Source organism: Cyclopterus lumpus, chromosome 1, assembly GCF_009769545.1.
Source record: "Cyclopterus lumpus isolate fCycLum1 chromosome 1, fCycLum1.pri, whole genome shotgun sequence".
Lineage (NCBI taxonomy): Eukaryota > Metazoa > Chordata > Actinopteri > Perciformes > Cyclopteridae > Cyclopterus > Cyclopterus lumpus.
In genome coordinates this window covers 5,612,481-5,631,807 of record NC_046966.1, presented here as the reverse complement: position 1 = coordinate 5,631,807, position 19,327 = coordinate 5,612,481, and the positions used below count along the sequence as shown (strand labels likewise).

Here is a 19,327-nt window from a genome sequence, read left to right as displayed (position 1 = left end):
AATTGTACACAAAAGAATGTGGTCTTTGTGATGAAATCAGGAAGATGTGTGTTTATATCCCCCGTCTGTGCTGGACTGTGCATCGATGACATTACGTGACCTTTTGAGATGTGAAGGAGTGCCGCAGCTATGCAGTGGCTGTGTAATCGGAGCTGCTGATTACACTGGCGGGGCCTCAATGAGATCCCAATGTAATGATCGCTCCAGGTCCTCCTCATCTGTCAGTCATCAAGAAGAAATCTTATGGTGCGCAGGCAGGAGAAATCTTCTTGCCGTAGGCCTGCCAGTCTGTGTGTCTGTGTCTGTGTGTGTGTGTGTGTGTGTGTGTGTGAGAGAGAGAGGGGGAGAAAGAGAGAGTTTGGTTTAAGTCCAACCCCCTTTAGCTGTTGCATGTTTCGACTAAGGTCTTAGTTCACTCCCAATGCCTTGTCAGTTTGACTGTGACTCACTTGGTGCCTGTGTTTGGATTCTCCTCAGTGAGAAGCAGATGAGGTGATAAAGGGCAACTCTACATCTATTTCAAGGTAACTTCCCAGTGATTCTCTTTTCTTCCGATTCAGTGTGTGACAGGTGATGTTATCATTGGCATTGTTTCAGATCATTTTCTTAACGGTTACATTCGTGTTTTTCTAACGGACTGTTAACATACGTATTACCTTTCAGGGATTGTTTGTGATTTGTTTCAAAATGAAGATTTCATGTCAAAATGTTTCAATTAATCTATTGCTTTATGACACCATTTACACCTAGGGGGGAAAACGGCGGCCTCTGTATGTTATAGGCGACGCGGTTTAAACAATGTACGGTACAAAAGTCAGCAAGAAAATAAACTTTTGCTTGTTTGACATTTATTTTATGAAAAATCATTATTCTCAACACAAATGCTGATTCCTTTGATTATAAGACATATTCTCTCAATCAAATCTCATCCTGGATAACTGACTTTGAGACTTCGGTATTCGCTTATGATCTCATTCATATTTTTATCCATACTTTTTAACAGTTCTGTCGAGGGAACTCTACGCTCAGCTGTTAACACACTCAAGTCATATGAATTTCCCAAATTCTTGGCAACAGATTGAATGGGTTAAAATCTCCAGACCGTTTGTTAAATGTTAACATATGACTCAAGAGGTGAGAAAAACAGTCCCTCTCACGACAGAGACCCATAGGAATGCAACCCCAATCACCATGATTGTTATCAGCGTTAACTATGTCAGCTTGAATAATTCAACCTTAAATATATTTATGGTCATAGTTTGCAAATGTCATCAACTTTGAACTTGCTGTTTGAGAATATTTGCATGTGTGTAAGACTTCAAACGCACCTCATCTATGCAGTGAAGGTGGAATGGTGATGCTGGGGGGGGGGGGGGGGGCGGGGGGGGGGGGGGGGGGGGGGGGAATGAAGTGCACATGTTGTGATGGTTCCTGTCTAACAACCCTACAGGGACTGACACTTTAAATACAGTTAGAAAGGCTGGATGTTTGCCATTAAAATGATCCCTCTGTCCTTTCATATCGCATTCATGAGGTCACGACTAAGTTTAAGTTTCATATCGTCACAATTTATACACAAATGTCATAGTAAAGTATGCAATCAGCTCATGTACCAACAATATGCTTGTATACATGCATGTGTCAGGAAGAGACGCAGACATAGACAGCTTCAGTATTGACATCACCAGCCTATGCTTTCATGTGAAATTGTGATTCATCTTGTTTGACTCATCGTGTTTTATGTGGCGACCCGTCTGAAATGTCAGTGCAACATCACCGAGTCCTTTCGAAAAAGTATGAATTTTCATACTGTTCTCGAGTTAATCTTTAAGGATCATGGTTTCAGCTATCTGTGGTTCTGTATCCTTTCTTTCCATCATTTGTCATGCGTTTTTTTTTCTGCAGCATCCGGACCCTCTAACCAGGACCAACAGAGCTCAAGAGCACCGTCTTCTGGCAGAAAAGAAAACACTTAGGGACTCTAAGGGATTACGCAGTACCAACTTCATGTAATCCCTCCCTTTATTGAAGGAACTCAGACATTTGGCTTTGTGTCTTTTTTCTTTGTACTTGGACACATTCATCACAACTCTGCCAAAAGCATGTCAACAAAAAGGACTTTATAGCCACTGACTGCCGGGAGAATAGAAGAAAAGCGACATAAGTCATGGAGGCTTCAAGTTCTGCTTACACCGGGACTCCCCCCTCTACGCCCATATTCCCCACCTCCCCCATTGCCTCTACTCCAGGCTACTTGCAGTTCTTCTGGGAGTACCAGGACAACTCAGTCCTCGTGCAGCATTACAACTACACCGGCAAGCTGCAGAAAGACCGCTACCGCGAAGGACTCAAACCTGAGGGCATTGCGTTCCTGGTGGTGTGTCTCCTCATCGTCCTGGAGAACGCCGTGGTTCTCATCGCCATTTGGAGGAACAAGAAGTTCCACCTGCCCATGTATTACCTGCTGGGCAACCTGACTCTCTCTGATCTGCTGGCAGGGATTACATATATGACCAACATCATCATGTCCGGAGCCAATACTTTGAAACTGACGCCATTGCTGTGGTTCGTCAGGGAGGGAGGGGTCTTCATCACTCTGGCTGCCTCTATTATTAGTCTGCTGGCCATTGCAATTGAACGCCATGTTACTATGGTGACCATGAGGCCATACCACGGGGCGAAGCGGGGACGGATGTTGGCACTGATTGGCGCAAGTTGGGCGCTGGCAGGGTTTTTGGGGGTCCTCCCGATTTTGGGGTGGAACTGCATCCGCAGACTGGACCAGTGTTCAACAGTCCTCCCGCTTTACGCCAAGAGCTACATCCTGTGCTGCGTGTCTGTGTTCAGCGCGGTGCTCCTGGCCATCGTGGTCCTCTACGCCAGAGTTTTCCGCATTGTCCGCACCAACACACAGCGCCAGCGGCTGGGCCTGTCGGGCAGCGTGAGGAAGGGCCTGGCGAGGAAGTCGCAGAAGTACATGGCCCTCCTCAGGACAGTCACTTATGTGCTCGGCGTCTTCATCGCCTGTTGGCTGCCCCTTTTTGTCCTCCTCCTCCTGGATTTCTTCTGCCCCACCCGCAGCTGTCGCCTGCTCTACAAGGCCGATTACTTCCTGGGAGTAGCTATGGTCAACTCGCTCCTCAACCCCATCATCTATACTCTGACCAGTAAGGACATGAGGAGAGCCATTCTGAGGCTGCTCTGTCGGCCGTGTCTGATGACCCGAGATGGCCAGGTGAAGAAGATTGGGATGCCATTCCTGGAGTGCAGTTTTAGTAAATCTGAGGTGGCATCCCAGAAGTTAGAGGGGGGAATGGAGACGACCATTTCCTCCGGGAACGTTATCACCACCCCATCACCTATCAAGGCCCTTTACCCCAAACTCTTCAAGTCATAAAGACTGAAACTGACCCCAGAACAGACGACATGTAGCACATCTTCTAAAGGCGGGAGCAGGACTGGTATTGTCACATTCTGGAGCATTGCCAGAAAAAGAGGGTGTATGAAATATTATAGAAGCACAAGAGAATCTTGCTTGGACAAATGACTCACGTCGACAAGTCAGAAGTGGTGCAGAATTTCATTGTGAGATGATTACAAAAAGAAAATGCCATATGTGAACAAGCAAACACACTTTTATTTTGAGTAGATACTTGGGATAAGTCCCCTTGACTAATTTGCACTGAGATATCACAATGAATGGAGAAGCAGCCTCAGATTAAAATGTCAACCCGTGGTTCCACAGTTTGTGTCGAAGCTTGGAAGGAGACGTCCTTAAACTCAAAGTCATCGTCACATGTTCTGGGTTAATGATGAATGTTCTTATTGAAGTGCCTTAAATGCAGCACCGACACGTGTCATGTGTGTAAACCTGTGCATCTGCAGACACCTGGATTTTCGCTGGTTCGAAGGCCCACGGTTTGTCCGATTTGTTGAGGTAGAATTGTGCGAGGCACCCCTCCACATTGTGATGCAGGGAGACTGAGCGGTGACAGGAAATAGAGAGACAGAGAGAGAGAGAGAGAGAGAGAGAGAGAGAGCTCTTAACTGTCCTTACAGCTCAGTGAAGAATGCTGTGGCGTAGCTGTGGGAGGGAGGCAGAACATTAAAATCCCCCTCCACTGTTTTGAGATGACAGGCGGTTAACCTATCTGATGCTAAGTAGAACTTCATTGGGGTTTGGTGTCCGATGTGTTTAAATGTCAGTCTGGCATCTGCAGGAAAACTGCAACAGCAATCTAAACAACCAAATGTCATCACGCAATGTAACGGAGGCTTTCTTTACCATCATGACATGCTGATGGTTTAACTGAAACCAAATCAGCTGCAAATGCATTACGTGTAAAAAAATATTAAAATAACTTCAACGATTTCAACTTGCAAACAAAGTTGTGGATGTAATTAATCATCATGCAGCTGCAGGACTTTTAAGGATAAATATTGTGCCTGCACTTGTGAGCTCAATTATACGGAACCGGTGCAATTATTCCAATACTTCCTTTCGCTATCCATCATGTCAACAGAATATTTCCGGTTCTAGTTTAAGGTACGGATTTTTCATTATTATGAAATTAGTTTGACATCCTTATTTTTTACACGGATGTTGTTTTTGGTGCAGTCTTTCCGGATCTTAAGGGATGAATGAGGCGGTGTGCTTTTTATTTTTTTTGTACTGTAACTCATGTAGTGAACCTTTTGTATTTCTGAAGACTTTTCATACTATCTGTTTTGTAAATTATGTGTATTTTGTAACAAGAAAAAAAAAAGCTTAGAAAACCTTACCTTTCTTTTCATAAAAGAAATAAAATGTTTTCTTAAAGAATTCCGAAGACCCTTTGGTTTGTTAATACACTGTGTGTGCGCATTCATGCAAGCGTGTCTGTGTGCGTTTCTTTGTGCGTCGCTGAGGTTGAGTACTTGAACAGGCGCCACAGGAAGTCGGCCCCCTTGTCTCACATCTGGTATTGGAATTGGCCTACATACAGCCTTCATCTCCGTGCTCTGCATGTCTCTGGACGGCACGAACACCATGCAACACACTTCTCTTACAATTTTTAACACAGAGATCTCACCTTTTTTTTTTCACTTTTTCTGTCAACCTGTGGGGGAGACTGACCATGGCCTCACTCTGACCTGCTGGCCACGCTTGTCCTTGCTGAAACAAAGAAAGATCGTATGCGGCTTTAATGTTGCTGCACAGACAGGAACAACTCAACAGGCTGCCAATTCAACTTAAGTTAGTGTATTCCCTCGTTCAGGAAGGACTGACAAAGACAGCTATATTGGGCGCAGTTCAAAAGAGAAATTATGTTTTTCCCCCCGATCACGCATTTAAGAAACACTGCTTTCTAGTTGGATTATTATGAATGCCACAAAGTCCAAGATTGACAAATGTGAAATGAAGTCTTGATTTTGTTGTTCTGCATCCACACGTGCTGGAGTGTTGCCCCTGCTCGTTGGACCGCTTTCATATCGAAACCATTATTAATATGGCATATACCTCTGACTCAATACAGAGGTGGTATGATATATAGACATGTTCAGCTTGTAATATATGTGCACTATTCTATTTAGGGACACATGCTGACTTTTCACACCTCAAACAGGAACAAGATTATGCGCAAAGCAACTCTAAGACATTCAGCTTCATGCAAAACAAAGTCTAGTGCTACCGATCAGGCATCCTGACAAACTAGTTGTTTCACTTGTAACTCCTCAGTGACCCACAGACATACGTATCTCAAATAATGGCACTGGGACACCTTAGATGTGTATGGGTGCAGGTGTTCCTCCAGATGCTGGCTGTATCCACCAGCACTGGGCCTGCTGACAGAGGTCAGTCAACATGTCAGGGGTTCTTTGCCGCCCCCTCCAGCTTCCTTCCTGCTGCGGAAATCATTCAACAAACTGGAGGTCTCGAGTCAGGACAGTCTCAAACACAGGCTCAGATCAATATAAAACATATACATGAAAAGTAAATCACACAACTGATCCTGTGAGTGCGGCTGTACCCTCAGATGCATGAAGAGCAGACATACCGTGTGACTCCAGTGTAGGAGTGTCCATTTGGAGCCCCAAGGCTGACCTCACCTAATTCCTCTGACGGGAACTACACACAGACGGAGGGCAGCGTCATCGCTCAGCTGGGGAATTGTTGGTGAAGCCTGATTCAAGGCTTGTCATATCATATCACGGGTTTTTCATGACTGTTAATGCTTCGTGATCAATTTCACTGACCCTGAGAGAGCAGAGATTTAAAACAGCACTGTTTATTTGGTTTAATCCACTGTGGGTCTAAACAAAGCTTGAATATGTTTATACGATATAATTACAGGCTGCTCACTCATTTGTGATCATATCATTATTTACTTTGAACCAGTGACTTGATGTGGGTCTTTTTGCGCGTGCACTGTCAAAGTTGGCTTCTGGCGCCATCTTGTGGCTGTTCCTCAGAAAAGAGTAGTCCGTATCCTGTGTTGACCTGAATCACGTATTTTGCAAGAGGAGGACATTTACGAGTGTCAGCAACTGCGCGGAGCATATTTCTGTCACCTGCTGTGTTCTGTTGCAGCCACTCACAGAGACGGACACATCTAGAAGCTCGTCAAGCAACACGAACCACACACAGACCCGCAGAGAGGGAGCAATTAGGGGTCACTATAGTAATGTCTCTTTAGCACCATTATATTGTTTTATTGTTTTATTATATCCTGTTCTACCCTGTTCTAATTTCACATTTTATTATGAAAATAATAAGGAATTTGCAGTTCACTCTTATTCCCCAATATCCTTTTCAACAGTGGACACATGTGACCAGTGTATGTTTGTATTATGTTTATTGTTATCAGATTTGATTGACGTTGAAGCCACAGTTGTGTTGTTGTTGTTTGTTTGTTTGTTTGTTTGTTCCCTTCTCTCTGAGGGGGTCCTTCTCAATAAAAGCCCCCTCCTTCGGGACGAGCTTCGGCTCCACTACTCGTCCACAGAGGCGGGCTCTTATTGTGAAAGCGAGAGGAGGCCGGTACAATGCTTAGTCACGGTGAGTTACAGCTTCTCCCCCCCCCCCCCCTCCCCCCCTCCCCCCCTCCCCCCCCCCCCCCCCCGCCTCCCTCCACACTTCTTCCTATGTGGCGCACAGCTCGGCAGACCGCGATGGAGGAATTGAACTAGACAACGTGAGTTTCTTTCTAGATACGGATTCGAGGTGAGTGTCGGTCCACGCGCCATGACGGCGGGTTAGTGGAAGCTTCCCGTCGCGTCATGTGTCGATAGCGCTTTGTTAGCATTGTGTGTTTCGTGCTCGCGGCTTTCCGCCGTTAGGTTGCCCCCCCCCCCCCCCCCCCCCGTCTATTCTTAGGAGCCTCTTTCGCTGTCAGCCCTGTTTCCGAGACGTTTAACTTGTTATCGGTGGTGTCGCGAGCTCCTTTCCCCGCGTCATGAACGGGACACACCGAGTTCACTTTTTGTCGCAAACCAAACACGGGATTTAAGGATAAGAAGAAAAGCCGACTCTTCTTCACATGTGTTACTCTGAATTTCACCCCTGGGTTATTTATTTATTGATGTTTTGCTGACCGAAACGATGCCCGCTGAACCGGGTGGGGGCATCTTTGTGTGAAGCTCCTAATGTTCGAGTAATGGCGCGGAAGTCTAATTCCTCTGGGTTTATGTAAGGACCTGCTCGCCGGGGTCATGTTGTGGTACAGCCAGTCCCAGCGTCGTGCTCACGGAAGAGTTCACGATGAGTCACTGAAGCTCTTGGCCAACACAAACCCGCCCGTGAAACACGTTAGACGCTCGTGCGTGTTTGTTTGTAACTGGCCCGGACTGCGCGCGCGCTCACGTCAGATTAAATCACTCCAGATCCGCAATCCCTCACGAGTGGCATCCGAGGAATTGCAGGCCTTGGACCGTGGTTCTCAAACTGGGGTGCGGGGGTCTACCAGGGGGTCCTAGAGGCGTGCAGGGTCCCGGACGTGTAATCAATCTATTACAGCCTTCTATGGATGAATCTAATGTATTTTAATCTGTCATCCCACAACACAGAGAGAGAGAGTGTTTGTTTGGATCACAAGCTTCACTTTACCCACTTAATACACTTTATTAACATTTGGCAATACATTTATTATTAGTTAATTAAAACTTGTCTTAACTAATTGTGTATGGTCTGTTAATGCCAAGTAAAGTGTTTTGTAATTTGTTTCATATTACTGATGGCTGATTGCCTTCATGACAAGCTCTGTGATGCTCACTGACGGCTCACCGTCTGTGTATGTTGGGGTTCACCGATCTGACTCTTCCAGTCTTGATACCGAAATGATCCAAGGTCCCGATCCGATACCAGTGTTTGATTAATAAGCTGTATGGGATCCTTCCTTCATGTGTAAGGCAACAGTGGGCTTTACTAAGGAAACTGTTTTCTTAACTGTCAAAATATAAGAAATAAATGCGCATATATAAATTAACTAAATTGTTATTTATTAAAATAATAAATTGTACACCAGCATTGTAGTAAAACACTTCACTTAAATATTTTTTTAATGCAGCAATATTCCAGTATATAATGTACATGTTATAACTATTTTGTTTGTTTCATCTTAACTGATTGACATTATATCAGGACACGATAATCTACTGTGTGTGTGCGCCCGTACATTTGCATGTGTATATAAAACTTATGGGTACTTTCTTATTTAACTCTGAACAACTCCAGGTAGATACTTTTGCAGGCGCTGGCTGCTCTTGGCACTGTAAGTCACAGTGATACGGGCAGTTTGGTTACTCTGGAAAAGTAACCGAAAAGAGGTGTTGTTTTGGCAGCATCCCTCGAGGTAATTTTAATGGTGTGCAACAGAGCAAGTGTTCCCTCCCCATGGGCCTGCATATTCCTGAAAAGAAGTATTAATTTCCAGACAAGTCTGAATAGCTATCTCCTGTTTTATCATCCGCTGCAGTGGGTTGTTTTGAGACTTCTGAAACTAAAAGGTTAAATTAAGAGCTCTTGATTCTGATTAACAGATGCGTTCTTTTTATTGTCATATGCGTATGTACAAAATGTTTGCTGAATCGCTAAGCGTGTGCATTGATTTTGTTGGCCGGGGCACAGCCTCCAGCTGGATGTTTCACAGGACAGAGTGGAAACAGTGGGCTAAATTCAAGCCCAATCTAAGTCACTCCTTGCAAACAGAGCTGATACTCCCTCGCTTTCCCTCTGACGCGTGTTGTTTTTACTTTTTTTTAAGACCCTTTGGAAGCTGTTAAAGTCGGTCTTTCAGTTTAGAAGGGGGAGTGACATGTGTGCTAAGATGCGATTGAATCTTCTTAACACAGACGTCTATAACCCAAGATAAAAGGAAATACTAAAATGATCTATGATGACTAGAAGTGCACACTCATCAAAGGAAAGGAGGAAACCGTGACCCCCACTGAACTGCTCCGGGAAGAAAACGCTGTGTGTGTGTGTGTGTGTGTGTGTGTTTGTGTGAGAAAGCCACGATGGTTTCTTGGCGTACATAAACATTTGCTGTGCGAGTTGATAGACGGTCCCTTGTTACAAGCATTTAGCAGATGTGTACACACAGATTCAAACAGTGGCAGGATTTATGAACTGTGCATTTATGAGTTGTTTCAAAGTATGTGACTCTGCCACTGTATGAACATACACGCTCACTGCCTCACTCTTTCCTTCCAGTTGTCAGCTGAGCCAAAAGCTTCCTAGTAAACACAGCGCTGCAAACACATTCCAGAGCTGGGCAACCTCAAGAAGGCGTCTCTGGAGAAAGCCACCAAACACCCCTCCCACCCCGCTCCCAAGGGCTCTGAGTTACGCTCATGACACGTTTGGCACTCCAGCCTGATTTTTCTGCTGTCACATGTACAGTATCTGAGTCTGCAGCCCTCAGCGGATTGTAAATCTGACTTCCTGCCTCCTCGCTCCCCGCCTCGCTATAGTGAGTCTCGCAAGCATTCAGGTTGAAAGTCGAATAGGTTTATTTTCGACTCGTATGTGATGAATTCCTTTTTTGGAGGAATCTTTCTCAGTCTTGAGTACATTTGTTGACAAACTCCCAAGACAGCCCCTCCTCCCCCACACTGTTGATTATGTTGGGCCTGCGACATGTGAAAACACAAGCAGCCGGGACTGGCAGCTCACACGAAAGTCTCTAATGATGCCATAACAAGCCGTATGGCTGGACTCAGGTACTGAACGGACCAAGGAAATCCTCATGTCCACATTAATCAGAACGTGAACTCTTCCACACAAACGAATATCGGGCGTACCCAGGAGGTTCCCGGAGCTTTCCGTTAAGCCGTCTGAATTCTTTTATTTCACCCACGGCCGTGCATGGTGCAAAGATGCCCCATAACAACGCCCGCTGTTCTTGACCGAGGAGGAGGAGACCGGGTAGGAAATGACAGAATGCCTGACAGAATACAAAGCGCTGGTGACCCCGTCCACGCGGAACGGCCACCGCGTCTTCAGCTACACGCTAGAGAGCCACACCGCGGCCGCCTTCGGCATCATGAACGAGCTGCGTCTGGAGCGCCGGCTGTGCGATGTCACGCTGCGTGTGCGCTACAAGGACCTGGAGGCCGTAGACTTTGTGGCCCACAAGGTGGTGTTGGCCTCCTCGTCCCCGGTCTTCAGGGCCATGTTCACCAACGGACTGAGGGAGTGCGGTATGGAGCTGGTGCCCATCGAGGGGATCCACCCCAGGGTGAGTCGGCCGTCTGCTCTTCTTGGCCGAACAAAACAGTTTTTTTTAAATTTAAAACACAATCCCGCAGATCAATTAACGTGATTTGGGGTCAACGGTGTTAGCCGTGACCTTTTTAAAACCAATAAATCACATTACATTGGTTTTGACACATTAGTTATTATCCCAGAAACATCCTACATTTATATTTGAGATATATATATATATATATATATATATATATATATATATATATATATATATTGCTATTGCTTTTCAGCCATAAATGTTTTTTCTTCTCTTTACCATTTTAAACAGGAATATAACTATTGTTCTTCTAAAATAAACCAGAGCTTAAGTTAAAGTTTCTAATGGCTTTGAAAGTATTACTGATTATACCTCCGTCCAGATATGTGACTAAATGAACAGTAATATGCAGTAATCCACATAATGTTACATGAGAAATAGAAAACAGCGTTTAATGAAATTCTACATGAACCGCTTCCTTCAAGGTTGACTTGACGTATACACAGTGACATGTGCGGTAACACTTGGCTTACTTGCACTTAGTTTGCCCTCCTTTTACTTACCCCTGGATGTTAATGAATCTCAAGTAAATACACTCAAGATGTCTTATCAGTTTGGACATACTGAATAGCCAGGCACAGATATGAATTCCTTCTCCCATCCCCGTCCTTCAACTCTTCTCCACCTTTTCCCCTACACTCTTTCTGTCTCACTCATTCAGGTTATGGACCGGCTGATTGAGTTTGCCTACACGGCCAGCATCTCTGTGGGGGAGAAGTGCGTGATCCATGTGATGAACGGCGCCGTCATGTACCAGATAGACAGCGTGGTCAAGGCCTGCTGCGATTTCCTCGTCCAGCAGCTCGACCCCAGCAACGCCATCGGCATCGCCAACTTTGCTGAGCAGATTTCCTGCATGGAGCTCCACCAGAAGGCCCGCGAATACATCTACATGAACTTCAGCCAGGTGACTCTTTCGGCTGAGTTTTTGACATCCGATTTTGTTTTTATTTGATAGTTGTAGATACAGACAGGAAATGTGGTAAGAGAGAGGAGGAGAAGGGTGTGGATGGATGGATGGATGGGGGGGGGGGGGGGGAGACATATGCCATGCAGCAAAGGACCTCAGCAGGGGGAAACTGCAGCTATAATGAGCCGTCATATTTTTACTCTTAAAAAAGAGTGACATGACTAATTCGAGTGTTCAGTCTAAATAAGTCATATCTTGTTACTGTTGCCTAAATAATTATGACATTTGACCAAAGTGTGACACATAGGAAACCTGGATTAGTTAGAACAATCTCCAGTCACTGTTTACCGACGATTTCTAGCCCTGCTGTTAGTAGAAATGGAATATAGTATTCATATAGCCATCAAATCCTACATAATGTTTGGGTTTTGGACCAAAACAAGCAATCTGAAGGTGTCCTTGAAATAAATAATTGTCAGATTAACTGATGGTAAACATAATCCTTAGTTGCTTGATTGTAATTCTAGTTTTGTACATTTATTTGGATGTCCTTCTCTATATTGAATTGATCAGAGCTCCTGTCTTATTAAAATGTATTCATCTTTCCTCCTGTCCCTAGGTGGCAACCCAGGAGGAGTTCTTCAACTTGTCCCACTGCCAGCTGGTCACCCTCATCAGTCGAGACGAGCTCAATGTGCGCTGCGAGTCCGAAGTCTTCCAGGCATGTGTGGCGTGGGTGCGCTACGACCGGGAGAACCGGCGGCCGTACGTCCAGGCGCTACTCCAGGCCGTCCGCTGCCACTCCCTCACCCCCAACTTCCTGCAGGCCCAGCTCCAGTCTCTGGACTGGGATCCCCAGTGTAAAGACTACTTGGCTCAGATCTTCCAGGACCTCACCCTCCACAAGCCCACCAAAGCCATCTCTTGGAGAACACCCAAGGTGCCGCAGCTCATCTACACAGCCGGAGGTTATTTCCGTCAGTCCCTCAGCTACCTGGAGGCGTATAATCCCTGCACGGGAGCCTGGCTGCGGCTGGCTGACTTGCAGGTACCCCGCAGTGGCCTAGCAGCCTGTGTGATCAGTGGGCTTTTCTACGCTGTGGGTGGAAGAAACAACGCGCCCGATGGAAACATGGACTCGAATGCATTGGACTGCTACAATCCTATGAACAACTGCTGGCTGCCGTGTGCACCCATGAGCGTACCGAGGAACAGAATCGGAGTTGGTGTCATCGATTGCATGATATATGCAGTTGGTGGATCGCATGGGTGCATTCATCACAATGGCGTTGAAAGGTAAGGTGTGTGCGTGTGTGCGTGCTAGTCATTGAAGCCACAGCATAATTTATTGTTGATAATAACAAAATAATGTACAACATCAATCGTATCCTTTAAACTAGCAACCGGTAAAACTACTTTCAGTGTGCTTTGATTTGTTTAATTTTTTTTTAAAGCCCATTGAAGTGAGATAATTGAGTGTAGTCCTATGGTTTGGCGTGGTGTAAACATTCATTAGAAATGGGATATTTGACTTAAGGCCAGCAGATGACAATTCTAATAGTGGAGTGTACTCTGGTCTGTTTATTGAACCTAGTTAATGAGTTCCCAAGAGCAGGAACAGGTAACTTCCTGGAACTTAAAAGCTTTTGTTTCACTTCCTGTAATGTGCTTCTTTTTTTCTTTTCTTTTTCACACAAAGCTTCAATGAGGAAGCTTTAATTAATGTTTTTTGGTGTTTATAAAACTAATGGCTGAAAATAGAATGACAACGTTTCTCTCCCACGTCCAGTGTTTTCCAACTATTTATCTGTCTTATGCAATAGATTTCTTACTTATATATTCAAAAGAAAACCTTGAGTTGGCTACCTTCACACAGTTTATAATACACGACTGGAAAAGTTTTTTTTGTTAGCTCAGCTTCTTCTCGACAGCTGTGTCTGGACAGTGAGCAGTATCAGTGTAAATTGTGACGAGCCATAAAGGGCCCCGTCAACAAGTGTTTAATTTATGTGGTGCAATCCTTAATATGACCTTATCTATTTTAGCGTGCGTGCGTGTGCGCCATGGCAGTTCACACCTGGCATTATTTATTTTTTTTAGTCTCACTTCCCTTGACACATATTTGCTTGATATAAGCTTTAGTGGCTTTAGTGATTGTTAGACCTCCAAGCACTTAAATGTGTAAATTTTAACTAGCTTATGTAAACTTGGAAGGGAAAAAAGTGGAAGTGCGCTCTGGCAGCACGGCACACACTCACCCAGTAGTGAGTGCTTCAATGCAGCCCAGGACACACTGCTAAAAAGAATGTGACCATATCCAGCCCAGACCACCTGTTGATGTGGTCTCGAAAGGGAGGTGGAATCAGGGATGAGCAGTTTGGAGATGTAACCAGGCGCCAGTACATGCAGTGTTTTTAAAGACAAATAAATACAAATAAAATAATCTTAAACTCCATTGAGCGCAGAGAGGCAGGTACATGGGAGATATGGCCTCTCTTCCTGCTTCCAGCGAGGAGTCTTTTGGACTAGCTACAGGCGAGATAAGGCTGACTGATTCCTACTCTGCGAGAATTGCAGCAGTTGAGTCGAGGGGAAAGTGTCAAGTGAAGTTTATCAATGGCAGGTGAAAAAAGGCAGTTGGCATCACATTTCTTCCTGGAGCGCTCACAGTGACTTGGGAATAAATACATAAAAAACTGATAACAATAAATCAAATAAATATGTGTTGTTCCTCGTTCAGGTATGATCCAGAAAGGGACCAGTGGCAGCTGGTCGCCCCCATGTTGACGCGCCGCATCGGTGTCGGTGTAGCTGTCATCACCCGGCTGCTCTATGCCGTCGGGGGGTTCGACGGGGCCAACCGGCTCAGCTCCTGTGAGTGCTACAACCCCGAGAAGGACGAGTGGAACCCGATGGCCCCCATGAACACTGTGCGCTCGGGGGCTGGTGAGGAAGAGCTAGAAATCTGCTTTCTGATGTGAAAAGTGTCAGCCAGAAGGTTGGCAATTGTTAATTGACCGTGAATATAATATATTAAAATTTAAAAAGCGATATATATATATATATATATATATATCACTTTTTTAATGTTTTTTTTCTTTCTGTCTAATAAATCTAACAAGCCAGCAGCAAATTATATTGATCTTACTATGCCCACAATATCAAGCAAAGATCACAATTAAGAAAATGTAAGCCATTTTTTTTTTTTGGGGGGTGGGGGATTCTGCCGTGTCCGATTCTGTTTGTACTAATGCTAATTATGGGTCTTTGGTATTCTCAATCTCATGTATGAGTGGGTGGTTATGATATTTAGATTCATAATTCAGATTTCTGAAAGCATCCCCCTGTCTAAGATCGATATAATGGTATCAAAGTACTATTTTTTGACATCCTTGAGTGCATCTGTGCATATGCTACTGCATGTGCTTTCCCCACATCTAGAGAAAACACTTTAATAAACTTGCCATCAACCCTTTTTCAGGTGTGTGCTCTCTGGGGAATCGCATCTTTGTGATGGGCGGCTACGATGGGACCAACCAGCTGAACACAGTGGAGCGCTATGATGTGGAAACTGATACATGGAGCTTTGCTGCCTCCATGAGCCACCGACGCAGTGCTCTGGGTGTAACTGCTTTACATGGACGCATCTATGTGATGGGTAAGTAGTAGCGTAGCTATCGAGAGTCAAAGCACCAAATTAAATGTATGTATAAATTACACGTAGTAGTATCGACCAATCACGTGTGAGCGGGCTTTGGTTGCATGCCGATAAGACCGTCTGTGTGGAGAGCCAAAAAGGCAGAAGAACTGTAATTAACTGTTAACACATATCTCACATTCGTGGACTACTTAATTGCCTTCGTACAAGCCATGTTAAGAAAAAGGGCAATCATTGAATGTATTGTCAAAATATATACTCCAATGTAGATGTTTAATAACTCGGTTCCTAACACCTTTGTAAAAATCCTCCGACATGTTTAGAGGGATTTTATCAGTGAACTATTTGTTAAAAGGTCCGATTGCGTGCCAGCTTCAATGCGAGTACAAAAGTGGCATCGGCGGGGTACTCCTTTTCATTGAACAAAACTATATTCATAAGCGTTGTGTTTGCAGGAGGTTACGATGGCAACACTTTCCTGGACAGTGTGGAGTGCTATGACCCCGAGGAGGACACCTGGTCGGAGGTGACGCACATGACGTCTGGGAGGAGCGGCGTCGGTGTGGCCGTTACCATGGAGCCGTGCCAGAAAGAGCTGCCGCCGTGTCCGAAGTCCGAAAGGGAGAGCGGCGCCTCGTCACCAGGCTATCAGTCGGCCAACTCCAGTTTCAGCACTTACAACAGCCATCGGCAGGACGGGCCCTTCGGCAAAGGCGCATGAAGCTCATAGCGCGACCCGGTCTCACACTCTCACACGGACGGACGAGCACCCCCCGAAACTCCCCTCTGTCTTCCCAAATCTAAAGAAATTAGAGACTGAGGAGAAACACCACATGCTGCCTCACTGGTTCTGGACAAGCAAAAAAGAATTACAAACTAAATGAGTAACACTTTATTTTAAAAGTGCTGTGAAAAGAATAAATTATTTCAGTGTCTCCATTGGACCATCTGTATGACCCTAGATCCTACAGTCCACTTTTCTACACTGGTAAATTTATTAATTTGTTTGGGAAACTGTGTTCTGCCAAATTTGAGAGACCTCAGGCCGCCTCAGATGTGCGTCAGATCTTGCATTTGAAGTCTTCAGTCAGACCTTCATTTCGCAGGTTTGAGCCATGGGAGGAAAGGGCTGCTTAAAGGTCCGTTTACTGGCTCAAAGAGCCATCAGAGGCTCTTTACTCTTCAAGCAAAGAGAAAGAGAGAACAAAGAAGTAATTCAAATGATCCCATTATTTATATATATATATATATATATATATATATATATATATATATATAAATAAAAGCAGCATTTGTGACAGCATAGGCCGAAGAGGTCAAAGTGCCATTACACGGCCTGTGGGCATTACTGTAGTCAGTATTTTGAGTTGAGGCGCTTTTTAAAACCGTTGTTTGCTTGAATGTGTCCCAAGTCAGATTCAGCAACATCTCTGAACCGCACAAACTTGTTAATTTCAGCCCGATGAATGCTATCTGTTATGCATTTATTGATGATAATAGTAAAAAGATTTCCATGGGCACCTTTCTAAGAACTTGATGCAGTGTATCACAAAATCAAACGGTAATATAACATAATATGTTAATTCAATAACAAGATATGAAGTCCTAAACCGGTGCAAAAGTCAATGTGGTTGCAGCCGTTTGAGAAATGTGCCAGTGTGTGTGGTCACCACATTTATTTATTTGTATTATCTTAATACATTTAATCTCAAATTAATTCAGATTTAAGTCATAATTCTTCAGACAAAGGTTTTTCCTGGTGGAGAAAGGCAACGTATCCGTACTACGGGCCTCTACCACCCTGAAATTGTGTTTATACCAAAGAAAATCGATGATTTGTCACACATCCTCTGAAATCACTCGTACGTCTAATGTTTCGCTTGAATCTGTTCACACGAATGGTTCTTGCAAGAGGCCCAAAGTCTCAAATTCAAGTGCTTGTAGAGGAGAAGCAGGATCTTAAAATAGCTGCATTGTAACAAATATGTTCTTCCACTAAAATCCACTGCTCGATTCATAAGATGTGATTTATTTATTTTTTCCTTGGGAGAGGTGTGCAAGTGACGGTGTGTTGCTTCGTGTCGAGTCTGGTCCAGTATAATTGGGTGTATGAAGTGCCACGAGAACGAAGAAACGGTCTTTGACTGTTAAGAGGAAACAGAATACTGCAGCAATTTAAAAACTCGTTAAAAAATATTTAATAAGCCACACAATTGAGACCCTGCCCCTACAGCTGACCTTTTGTCCTTCGCTTCCACCAGACCTCAGAAGAGAGGTGACCATGTTTGTGCGTCGCAATGCATTATTCAGACATTGTACGACAACAACAAAGACTTGCTTCAAGAAGTGTATTTGTAACGGCAATTTAAGCTAAAATGTTTTTTCAGTGACGTTTTGTACATTGATATTCTCAGAAGTCTTGTACAGAATCTCAGATCTCACTTTTTTTATTTATTTGTTCAGGATCCTCTTTTTGTTTATTTTTCTCGTTCCTCTAAACTGACATCAGCTTTGTACTGAATTGGACTCTGGTGTTGTGTTTTTCAATAACTAGCATGCCTTGTAACTAAGTAGAAATGCCTGTTAATGCTAATTTGGGATGTTTGTAAAAAGAAAATGCTTTACTTCTAAAGGGACATTTTTGTTTTCTGTCCGTCAGTAGTTGGAATGGAAATTAGAATATTTAAGGTCTGCTTTGTACATTTCTTTTTTTCTTTACTTTTTTTTTTTTTCAGCAAAAATACCCTGTACAGTAATACATTGTAAAGTAAAATATATGTTTGTTGTAGTGCTATAGTCATGTAATTATTTGTTAGTAGTGATCTTTGGTCATTTCTTTACACATCCACTTATCTGATTTGGATTGAGATGCTTTTAAGTTTATTGGCTTCAAAGCAGCAGCGGCCACCAGAGGGCGCTCCACCCTCTTATACTGAACAAGTCAGTGTTAACAAGATAGCGCTCATCATATTTGTCTTTGGTTTGAGTCTAAACCTGGAGCATGGGTGCCATTAATCAACCGCCCTTGTTTGCGGCCAACACATGAAAGGTGGATATAGACTAATAGTAAATTATCCAAGGTGAAACCATTCCTGATTACTTAAAAGATGATCAAGAATCCTGTGAAACATTGAAAGAACACAGCTTCCTCAACAGAGGAAAGGTATTTAGTTGAACAGTTTGAGCTGTTGTAGAAACTGCCACATCGGGAAAGATGTTCTTTTAATACATTTCAGATGGATGCTTTACGCAAAATATTCACAAATCAATTCATGGTGTAAACACCTTGATTCAACAGGCTCCCTATAACAGTATAGAGAAACCCAAACATCAGCTCCTATTTGTTTAATATGATTGGTCCACAAATGCATTGCTCCTCCTGATCTGAGGTTACTCTGAGCCTCCTTTCCAGCACCCTGGAATCAACTGAGCAGTGTTTTGGACACACTCCGAGTGAACATAGGTCCTGATGATGGGGCCACAGTCATTTATAGTCCTTACTTGTATAGCACTTTTCTAGTCTTCCAACCACTCAAAGCGCTGTTTACCATATTGGCTGTCGGTGTCCTGTTTGCAAAAGATGGACAATTGAACTGTGCCATTCTACTCCAACCAGAGGTTTGGTCTCAGGAGCCACTACACCTGCACCACACCTGCTTTACACAGAGGATTGTCTTCCCTCTCCTGCAATTAGCACTGGTCAGAATATAATATATATTCATTCAGTAAGGAGATATGATTGGCATTGTCTCTAGGTCAGAAGAGCACTCACCAAGTTGCTTTAAACTAAGTTCTGCGTATGCTGTTGAGTATATGATTATTCTAATTTGTCACTTTTGCTTGATTTGATACCCATCTTTATTCTTGTAAATTATGTGGATGAATAAAATCCCTTTATTTTCTAACTTTATCTGCGCTCCAAGCTTCTTCGAAAAAAAATATTATTGTATATTTCAATGAATCATAAAAGAATGA

At 43.9% G+C, this 19,327-nt stretch overlaps 2 protein-coding genes across 3 annotated transcripts; both read left to right on the top strand.

Moving 5' to 3' along the window:
* The first annotated feature begins 406 nt into the window (after positions 1–406).
* Positions 407–4,766, top strand: s1pr5b (sphingosine-1-phosphate receptor 5b). The gene is made up of 2 exons (XM_034543570.1): positions 407–524; positions 1,906–4,766. The coding sequence occupies exon 2, from the start codon at positions 2,168–2,170 to the stop codon at positions 3,395–3,397; it is 1,230 nt and encodes a 409-aa protein (XP_034399461.1). The 5' UTR covers positions 407–524; positions 1,906–2,167; the 3' UTR covers positions 3,398–4,766.
* Positions 4,767–7,094: 2,328 nt separating this feature from the next.
* Positions 7,095–18,140, top strand: keap1b (kelch-like ECH-associated protein 1b). Of its 2 annotated transcripts, none has more exons than XM_034532379.1 (7): positions 7,095–7,175; positions 9,692–10,718; positions 11,446–11,691; positions 12,314–12,990; positions 14,435–14,640; positions 15,176–15,352; positions 15,808–18,140. In XM_034532379.1, exons 2-7 carry the CDS (start codon positions 10,413–10,415, stop codon positions 16,071–16,073), a joined length of 1,878 nt encoding a protein of 625 aa, XP_034388270.1. In that variant the 5' UTR covers positions 7,095–7,175; positions 9,692–10,412; the 3' UTR covers positions 16,074–18,140. The 2 variants fall into 2 exon arrangements, with proteins under 2 accessions (XP_034388270.1, XP_034388261.1); XM_034532370.1 differs by having other exon boundaries at positions 7,096–7,204.
* Positions 18,141–19,327: the final 1,187 nt, after the last annotated feature.